Genomic DNA, 10276 nt, shown 5'->3' with positions numbered 1-10276 from the left:
CGGGATTAAAAATGCGTGAGAATGAGGCGGCGAGGAGCCGACAGCTGCCATTTCCACATTCGCAAGCGAAGCGGGGGGGTCAGTTCCAGCGTCGGCCTGGAAGACGTCCCGCGCGTCGGCGGCGCTTGTGTGCGGACGCTGGGATGACTCAAGCCGGAGGTGCGAGCGCGCTGCTCGGCTCCATCCTGGTTACCCCGCCGCTGCCTCTCCCCGCGCTGCTGACCTACATACTGCAGCATCCCGGTTACATAACCGGGCAGGGCTGTTGATCACTGCAGGCAACCACACGCGCGCATCCAGCCTGCCAGCAGCGTTCGGCTCAGACCAACGACTGCCCCGCTCTCCGCCCTCCGCCCGCGCGGAGCGCTGGAACTCCGGGGCCGGGACAGGTGGACTGGAGCGGCGCCAGCGAAACAGGCAGGCGGATCTGCAAATGAGGTCAAACTGAGATTTTGATCCGAGAGGGAACCTCTGGTGCTCGTGCGCGTCCCCACATAACACCAACTACTGCCTGATGAGCGATCGCCGTGCGCGCTACTGGAGTTTATTGAAGTTCAGGCAGTGGAGATGTCTGACGTAACCCCCCCCCCCCCCCCCCCCCCCCCTCCTTCCCTCTCTCCACTCTGAATAACCCCCCCCCCCCCCCCTCCCCTCTTATTTCTGTCTCTTACCCCCCTCCTCTTCTCTGCTGACCTACTTTTACTCTCCTGGCCTGTTTTCCGCGAACCTCCACACAATACAAAGCGGCTTTTTCAGCTCAAAGATGGTTGGGGGGGGGGTGTAAGGTGGGTGGGTGGTGGTTTGGGAGGGGGGGGGGGTACCCGAGGACGGAAAGGGGTGTGTTTTGAAAAGCAGGGCACTTTCAACACAACGCTGCTGTTTTCTCAGCAGCCTGGACTTGTTTTGGGGAGGGCTGCAGGGCTGCGTCTGTGGTCCGCCACACTCGCGCGCGCGCACACGCACGTCCTTCCTCTTATCTAATAACAACCCCGGAATAATCCCACGTTCAGCGCAGTTACGGCTCTGGTCGTGTCGAGGGGCGCTCCTGAAATGGCTTTTCTGCACCTTCTCTTCCGGATTTGGCCCCTTTTATGGGCCCCCCTCCCGGGACGCTGACACCCGTCGTGGCTCTTATGTAACCGGTGTCAGGAGCAGGCTGTGACCGAACCCCATTGTTCCCATCAGCAATTGTTCTGTTAATGACTGGGTCAGACTGAGGCGGCCACCCCTTCGCACAGTCTGACGCGGTGTTCTGTCAAGATGGTTGCATAACTTGTTTTTCGCTGTTGCACCCTGATGCATTCTGGGATTTTTCTTTCCTTTTTTTAAAATGCCAGCTTTTTACATTAGGTGCGCATTTATCCTTGAAACTGCTGATGGAGGTTCCTCGGGGCATTTTGCTGACAGAAATGTATTTAAATCTCCAGATCAATGTTAATATCTTCCTTTCTGGTCCTTATATGGCTGTTCTTAAATTAAACATTTCATGTCTAATTCCATCCCACTTTGCCAGGAAAGTTTAGACTAAATAAGTAAACCCCTGCCAAGATAGTGGCAACGTGAAGCTACTCATTATGATCAGTTTGTGACCCCTCCTCCACAGAGACCGCTCAGAGACGTATATAAATTCAACACCTTTTTTTTTTTTTTTTTTTTTTTTATTATTGTCATTATTTTCCCCCACTTTGAATCTTTTCACAATCAGAAATGAATGTAACCATTTTGCATATTCACACGAAGTATAGCAATACATAATCACTTCTGGACAAGCCTTATTATTAATTTTTTTTTTCCATTTTCAGAGTTCCTTTCAGTGAACAACAAAGGTTATATGGTAGCACAGAGTACAAATGGTAGCATGAGTAAATACACAGCACAACCAGGAAGAACACAGAGCCGAAAGTGACACAACAGAGTGACGGGGAAAATACACAGAATAATCATTAAAATAAAGAATCAAACAGAATAGAAAATAACAATATCAATAAAATAATAATAAAATAATGACAGTAGTATACAAGAAATTGAGACAACTTTACATTTATACATAGTGGCCAGAGGCAGGCACCAGGAAGTGAAACAGTTAAACTTGTAGGTGTTGTGTGATCTCGCTGAAACAGCTCAGTGCAGACGTGAGAGGGATCGTTAAGACATTAGCCCGAGTGGGGATGAGGGACAACACAATAAAGAGGCACCTTATGAAGAGAGAGCAGCTTTGCTGGTTCGGAGAGCCGTTTCATTTATTAGACAGACAGTTTTTACGTCTGGGAAATTGAAGATGTATGGATTTTTTTTTTATTGAACAAGGCTTTCCTTGTGCTTGTCAGGTTGTGGCTGCACAGAACCGGCCTTGAACGTCGCAGGGCTCGGATCACCTGAATGAGATTTCAATCTGCAGTTTTTTTTTGTTGTTTTTTTTTCAATTCCTAGAAATAACTTTTTTTTTTTTTTTACAAGTTGCGGCTCCTACTTTCAGTTAAAGGAAATTCTTTGAGGCATTTTCTAGGGGGGGCTGTACAAGGGCTCACAACAAGAACAAACTCATCAAAGTCTACGACTTCTGCATCCTGCTGCTCGTTTTTTTTTTTTTGTTTTGCCACATTTTTCTTCTTAAAATATATATTCCATATATGCAAATGTATATGTCACAGTAATATACAATCTAAGTGCTTCAGAAGAGAAGGGTACTTGTGTGCAGGTGGTAAAAGAAATAAAAGGTTCAGAAGTGTTGGGGGGGGTGGGGTGGGGGGGCGAGAATGCAACTCTGCTAAAACAGGAGATACTTGAGGACATATATGTGTTCTTTGGTTAAAGGAATGTTCCCAAAATACCATAATAAGTGCTGGCCGGACAACCGCCGGGGGCAGAGTTTTGAATAGTCGACTAATGTGTAGTTTTCCAAGAAGGAAATATCACAGACTCCGGCTCCGGAGCGTTCCGTCCCGTCTCCTCCCTCGTCGAGCGATCGTTCGTTGTAATTGGGGAGACCGTGTAGGTGGGAGGTAGGAGTAGAGAGAGCAAAGGGACGGGGAACTGGTGACACAGTGAAACTTTATGGTGAACTCGCATCCCAACAACACCTCGCACAGATCGTCGCCTCCTCCGCCGCCACGGGCGGCAAAGGTCGACTACGAATGTCTGCTGTGGAGCGACAGGAAGCTCCTCATTTGTCCATTTCTCGCCTCTTGTTGCGCCCTCTGATGCTGTTAGATCCCCTCTTCCCCCCTTCTCTTTTAGCCTCCATCCTCTCGTTCAGCTGAGGCTTCAGCTCCTGCTCGCTGTCATTCTCCGGGTCCTTGACCTCCCCGTTGATGGAGGTGGTTTTGGTGTTGCCCGGCAGTGCCAAGTATGGGTGTTGAGGCAAATTGGGAGAGGGAGACATGGAGGCATTGAGCTGTCCTTCCACTTGCACCCCTGCTCCCCCATTTGAATAGGCTCTGTACTTGAGCCGGAGCTTGTGGGGGAGGGCGGTGGCTTTGACCTCAGCCTGCAACTCGTGTGCTCCTGCGGCATCGACAGCCTTCTGGTGGTAGCTGCTTATGTCCGAGGATGACGAGGAGGGGGATTCGTCGTCTGTGGAGCCCTCCTTGTCAGAGCTACGGGGGTCTCCTTCACTGGACGACGTGTCTTTCGCGGAAGAATTCTCCTGGAAGAAGCCGTTGGTTCGGGGTCCTCCCTCGTAGGTGAGCACAGGGGGTTCTTCGTCCATCGTGTTGAGGTAGCTGTTGGACTGTGGAAAAGAGGCCTTGCCCTCCTCGGTGTTGTGGATCAGGTCGGGCGCGAAGCGGTTGTGATTGCTGTCGGCAGGCCGAACGCTGCCGTCCTGACCCTGGTAGCCGTAGTTACCGTGGTGGTGCTCGTGTTGTTGCTGGGCGTTGGGATTGTACCTCTGCTGCAGCTCCTCCACCAAATCCCCATGGCCGTTAACATACTGACTGTGAGGCGAGTCCACCGTCTTTGTCCTCTCTAGCTTCTCAGCCACCTCGGTCACGGTCACCGAGCAGTCCGAGTACTTGGAACCCGTGACGTGTTGCCCCTGCTGCATCGCTCTGCTCTGCTGGGACTCCTCCAGCCTCTGGCTCTCCACGGGGTAGCAGCCGCTGCTGGAACGGTACAAGATGACGCTCCTTTGTGCAGATGTGACCTGAGGAGCTGGGTTTGAGGCCTCGAAGTGGCAATGTTGGTGCTGTTTGTGTTGCTGATAGTCCATGGCGCTTTCGGCCACTGTGGCGCTCTGGTGATGAGGAGAAACCATTGGATTGTGGTAGGTCCCGCATGCCAGGCCATTGGGCATTCCATTCATGATGCCATTGGGCATCCCGCTGCTTTCCAGTCTGTCCATCTCCATACTCGTGGGCTCCTTCTTTATGGTGTAGCCCACAGGTTCCGGGCTGTCCCTGGAAGAGCCGTCGGACATGTCGGAGACGGAGCCCTGCGGGGAGTAGCTGTGATGCGTCGGGTGACGATCTCCCCTGTTCGATTGCTCGGTTTCTGAAGAGTCAGAGTTCAGCATCACCTGGGATGCGCTGGAGTAGCCGCTGCTTGAGAGGTAGGAGTTACTGTTCGGGGTGCCGTTGCTGCTGCTCCCGTTGCTACTAGCGCTGCCACTGGAGCTGCTGTTGGAGATCTGCTGACTTTTCTCCATGTAAGAGGCCGTGCTGATCAGGCCAAAGCGCAATTTGAGCTGGAGCAGCTCCGTTTTCAGGCGAATATTTTCCTCGTTCAGTGCCATGACCCGGTTCTCCAACACCATGTCGTTGAGGCGGCGCTTTTCTCTTGAACGCTTGGCTGCTTCGTTGTTCTTCCTCCGTTTCTCCCAGTAGCAGGCGTCTTTCTTCTCCTCAGAGATGAACTCCCGCTTGCGCCGGCAGGTCACGTTGGGCTTTGCGCCTTTGGCCTGGCGGCCCAGACGCGCTCCGCCTTCGGACTCAGGTGATTGGAGGGGTCCATTGTAGTTAGAGTAATCCTCTATCTCAATGGGACTTTTGCTGCTGGTGGGAGGGATGTGTATACTTAAGCTTTCCATGCTTCCCAGCAATAGGCCAGAGCGTGAGCCTCTAGCAAAGGGCAAGGGGGAGCTGGGGGTTGGTGTATGACTGTGTTAGCTTTGTTACTAAAGAGTCTGGTCTATGTCGCGGGGTCCGCGAAAACTTTTTGATGAGGATTTTGTGCTTGCTGATGGGAAAGCCTCATTGATTTTTGTTTCTTAGTCTTCAAAATTAAACTATTCAAGTGTCCATGTTTGCCAAGAAGATCAAAAAGAGATGAAACTCCACAAAAACCTCAGACATTGAAACAGTCTTTGGAAAGAGGAAGCTTTAGAAGAAAAAAAAAAAAAGAAGGAAAAAAGTCTGTAATTCGAAAAACAAGATCTCCAACTGTATGAGCAAACAGTGCGTGGCGGCCTCTGGACTCTCGCCAGGGGCGATTTGAGTTAATCGTCGTCTTTCGCGGCGTTAGGTAGACCAGCGATGGGTGTCAGGCTACTGCCCCCCCTTCTCCCAAAACCTCACAGAAGATGTAGGTCAGTCTGTCTACTGCAGTTCTCCCTGAGGATCCAGCTTCATTCCTGCTGCTTGTTGACCACTAACGGGGTTATGGAGACAAGAAGGGAAGGAGGGAGAGAAAGAGAGCTCAATTATCTGCATTACACAGCCCATATGTTGACAAACAGCTTACGACTGGCAAATAAAATGATGGAGGCTTTGCCAAACGGCAGATAAAACACATCATTTCAGAGTCTAGTTTCAAAAGCGCGTACGTGTCGGGTGGAAACGCCGGGAGAAGTGAGTCGACGTGCGCGCGTCTCCTGCCCTTTGTCGTTAGTCAACCTGAAATTCCTCGACACCGTGAACTTCCCCGAGTGCTGTTGGGATCAGAACGGGACGCCCGGCGACTTGAGTCTAACAACAACGCCGAATGTGGAGCGAACAGATGTTAACAGCAGTCCGGTGTTATGTAATAAGTAGATGGACTCTTGTTTTGTGCCTGATCCTTCTGGATGTCTCTCTCTCTCTCTCTCACCCACACACACACACACACACACACACACACACACACACACTCATGCGCTTGTAATAATCTAGGTCACCACTGCTGTGCCTAACACTGGCTCCTCTGGTATTGTCAGGCCAACTCTAAAGCAGCTCGGCCGTAATCAAATACGAAGCACATGTCCAGCTCCTCCTAAGGCAAGAAGAGCTCGACATGCGCAGAATATTTCTCGCATATCTGTCAGTGCGTTCCTCCCGGGGGGGGGGGGGAAACCAAACCCAACCCCCCCCCATCCCCAATCAGTCCATGTTGCATGTCGGACAACAACACGAGCAGGGAGGACAACTGGGATTCAATTATGATTCAGCGGAGAAAAACGTGCATTTTCAACGGGGAATTCTGGTCACTTGGCGCTGGCAGCTCAGTCTAATCATTAATCACGGCGCCGTCTTACAGTGCGGCCTTTTTGTGCGGCGCCGGCTAAGAAGAGGCACGGCACGTGGCGAGGAAGCAGAACAAAGAAGCTGCATTGACTGATTCCATTACTAAAGCGATGCCTCGCGCCTGAAAGACGACACAACGAAAGTGCCGCGCTGACGCTGACCTTCTTTCAGCGCATCGCTCCGCTTATCAAAAATCACTTTCTTCATCCCGTCGAGTCAATAACAGTTTAATCTGATTTTCATTTTCTCCGTCCTCCCCAGAGTCAACAGTTACATTATCTCAGGCCCCGGGAGGAAAAAAAGACACATATTTCACCTTGACTAATGCTCTGAATAATTAACCATTTATTTGCCCGCCTGTTATGTCGCAACGCAGATAAATCCGGGGTCTGAAAAACACGGGACTGTTCAAACAAGGAGTCGGGCCACATGTGATCCGAGGGAGTGAAGTAATGCTGCACTGCGATCAACAGATGTGGAAAAATCTGAGGTTATCCCCATAACCCCACCCATGAAAAGGAAAAAAAAAAAAAAAAAAAGACTTGTGAGGCGAGGGGGTGTTTTGGTAGGAAACAAAAGGCGGGAGCAAAGGAAACACGCATAGATCGGCGCTGTCCCACTGACCTAGAAACGACGCTAAGCAGTAAACACTCCTCCTGTCTTTGACGGTGCGCCATAAAATAGGTCAGTGGGACTGCAAGGGAGGGAAGGCAGCAGAGGGAAAGAGTTAGTTAGAGTGCACTCTAAAAATAGAGGGGATGGAAAGAAAACGAGGGAGGACGGGAGCAATTTTTTACAGAGCTCGTGCGGAAAAAAGAAAAGTGGGGGGGGGGGGGAAAGCGGGGAGAGAAACGAACTCGGACCCGTCGACGCGGCACGACGACGCCACAAAGCCCCGTGCATTCGCCGCAGATGGGAGCGCGCGGAGATAGGTAGATGGCGCTGACGTCAGCGCACACACCCTTCTCTGCAGCCCGGCTCACACATAACAGGCTCCCGAGACTGCACGGGGAGGGGCTGCCGCTGCTGCTCCCGACGTACGTGCTCCGAATCGCTCCGGCGGCGGGGCGAAGCTTGTGTAATGCTCGCATGTTACATAGCGGCAGAAGCTACAGGTTACTGGCTGAGTGCCCCGCGATCTCCCCTTTCAGTGAATAATCAGGGGGTGGAGGGTGATTCACTCCCAGAACATGGTTGGAAATGAAGAAATTCCAGACACAGAATCAGCCACTGGCTCTTTGTGGAAGGGCTAATTTCCTGTGGGGAAGGATGAGTGACGGGCAGATTGTCATCATGTTGACTGCGGAAGGGCAGAGAGCAGAAAGTAGTTCCCACACACTTGCCGCTGGACGAGGAATGTCTCACCTCTGACCTCCGCCGAGACAAGTGTGAGTAAAACACGCGGCGTCCTCTTCCCCTCCTCCACCTCTTGAGTGATCCGACGCCACACACGTGGAGGGGCCCCCGCGAGGAGCCTCCATTTTATCCCACGGCTTTGTGTCAAATAACAAGACTGCGGGAATGCCGACATTCCAGGTCAGTTTCTGAGTGCCACTTCTCAGTAATGTGGAACTAAAAACACTTCTGCTTGTATTAATGATCTCAGACGGGCGCGCGGGCGCGCACGTACATCACAGAGAGGCTAGAATTCAAATATTTGTTCACAAAAAAAAAAAAAAAAAGGGGAAAACTTCCAAGAGAACTATTTTACCTGGTAAATTACTCCCCACTTGCAAACAGAGATTCCGGCTACTTGAGTCACGAGGTTAAAAAAAAATCTGCAGTTTTCTAAACAAAAAGTTTAAAAGAAAAGCGACATCATCTTATAGGAAAATACTTCTGGACGGAGCCGACAGTAACCTGCGTTTTTTCCTCGGAGCGACGGCGTCCGGAGCGCGACCCGTATACCTCAAACGTCTCCTCGCCCAGATCGGCGGCTGACCTAAATTCAGGGTGTTGGCTTGAACAGAGCGACGCGGACGCCTGTGGAACCGGACCAGGCCTCACCAGAACTCTGCCTGCCTCTGCCAGACTGGGCTTTCTCTCTATTACCTCACATCCTGGATGTCCCATTGTCATCAGAACTTCACAACCGTGCCAGGACACAATGCCAAAGTTCTGCACGGAACAAAGGAACATTTAACCGTCTCGCTCCGGCCTCCTTCTTACCCTGCCCCCCCCCCCCCTCTTGGTTATTACAGGATGTTAAAAATAGCTCAAAGACACCAGGCAGCTGTTGTATTATCACCGACGGACGCACGGATTCCTACGCTTTCCGAGGCGTTAAACATCTCTCCGCTTTAGGAAGATGGATTTGGCATTTGTCCGCGCGTGAGTGACGGGAAGAAGGGGAAATAAAGCAGGATGTGAATGGGAATCAATTACAGGCATCTCCGTCCCAGAGGGAGCGCTGCTGTTTATTGCTTCTCCCTGCTGTGTGCCGGTTATGTCATCCTCTCCAGCTCGCTCCGTGCAACACTTTAGGGTTTATAGTTAACACGTTACAAGTGCAGAGACACAAACAGGCACTCCCAGCAATAGCCAGATTCCCCCTTTTGTCTCCCGCTTGGAACGTTTTCACACGTGACAGCGCGCGGCCAAGAATTTAAGGCAAGTGTCCTGCACATCTGGGGAGGATTTCTAGAAACAGCCTCGAAAACATCTGTTGGAACCTTTTCTTTTTTTTTTTTTTGGTTTAAATATCGTGGTTCACTAATGCAGTACATGTATTTGCTTCTTTGGGATCTACTTTTACAATCCACGAGGCGATTTGCCTGCGAGATATTGTGGATTTTTTTTTTTTTTTTTTTGCACACCAGCGTCACGTTGCAAAGGTCAAACAATTAAAACATTAAAACTAGGATGAAGGTCCACCACGCACACAATGCCGAACCACCGTGGGGTTAAAAGCAGCGGATTCCAATCTAGTTTGGAAGGTGGTTCAGTGACCTATATATGAAAGCACACGCACCCAGACGCGCGGGGCTATGGCACAATGCCTGCATTACCCAGACAACAGAGAGCAGCAGCTGCCCCCATTCCCAGTCCAACAGCACCGGCACCGGCAGGGAAATAACCTCGCCTTGACATTGAGTGCGCAACGCGGGGCCGCGTCCAGCCACGCGCTCCCAGTCGCACCAATCATCCCAGTAACGCGAACAAAGGCGAACCAGCGCCGCGGCATCGGGACCGCGGCGGCGCCGGAGTCCGGGGAGCCGCTTCGTGGTTCGAACGTGTCAATGTCACCGACGTGTCGAGTCGCCATGTGAACAATAACCGACCGTGCGCACCGCGCTGGTCCGAACATACGCGCACGGGCGCGCACGCACGCACACACACACATGCACAAACGCACAAGCGCGGCGAGAGGACAAACAACGTTGAAATACGGATGAGACTAGAACTGTGGCGGTGCCGGTCCGAACATACCTTCCGCGTCCCGGGGCAGAGGATGAGAGAGAATCCGCTCCAGCGTCCCCGACACAAAAGCGTCTCTCCGCTCCCGTTTCCGGCTTTTCCGCGTCCTCTGCGAAGAATCCTCCCCGAACAAAAAGAAAAAAATCTAAAGTTTTCGTCTCCTGTCGGCGTCGGTGCTGCGGTCGGTTGGCGCCTGGGAGCTCGGCCGGGTTCTGGCTTCTGTCCGTTGGCTCGGGCTGCCTTTGCGCGGTGTCGGACACTTTGCTCTAGTTTCTACGGCTCCTTTTCTAGAAATATGTGTTAGTAGGTCAGCGGTTGCATAACAGCCTCGCTGCCTAGTCACGTTTTTGTCCTCTATCCCTCCGCGGCACCCTCCCTCTCCCTCTCTCTCTCTCTCTCTCTCTCTCTCCCCCTCCCCCATC

General features: G+C 51.7%; 1 protein-coding gene across 2 annotated transcripts; it reads right to left on the bottom strand.

The window, feature by feature from the left end:
• Positions 1 to 2287: 2287 nt before the first annotated feature.
• nfil3-5 (nuclear factor, interleukin 3 regulated, member 5) lies at positions 2288 to 10220 on the bottom strand. Of its 2 annotated transcripts, none has more exons than XM_011613017.2 (2): positions 9867 to 10220; positions 2288 to 5586 (listed from the first exon to the last, which is right to left on the bottom strand). In XM_011613017.2, exon 2 carries the CDS (start codon positions 5024 to 5026, stop codon positions 3164 to 3166), a length of 1863 nt encoding a protein of 620 aa, XP_011611319.1. In that variant the 5' UTR covers positions 5027 to 5586; positions 9867 to 10220; the 3' UTR covers positions 2288 to 3163. The 2 variants fall into 2 exon arrangements, with proteins under 2 accessions (XP_011611319.1, XP_029706698.1); XM_029850838.1 differs by lacking the exon at positions 9867 to 10220 and adding an exon at positions 5762 to 6239.
• Between the last annotated feature and the right edge of the window lie 56 nt (positions 10221 to 10276).

This window comes from Takifugu rubripes, chromosome 17, assembly GCF_901000725.2.
Source record: "Takifugu rubripes chromosome 17, fTakRub1.2, whole genome shotgun sequence".
In the NCBI taxonomy this organism is placed as follows: domain Eukaryota; kingdom Metazoa; phylum Chordata; class Actinopteri; order Tetraodontiformes; family Tetraodontidae; genus Takifugu; species Takifugu rubripes.
Note: the sequence above shows the minus strand (reverse complement) of the source record. Positions and strands in the feature narration are given on the sequence as shown.

Excerpts from the sequence above, each read along its gene's own strand:
- nfil3-5 (XM_011613017.2), bottom strand. The coding sequence starts at position 5,026 with ATGGAAAGCTTAAGTATACACATCCCTCCCACCAGCAGCAAAAGTCCC.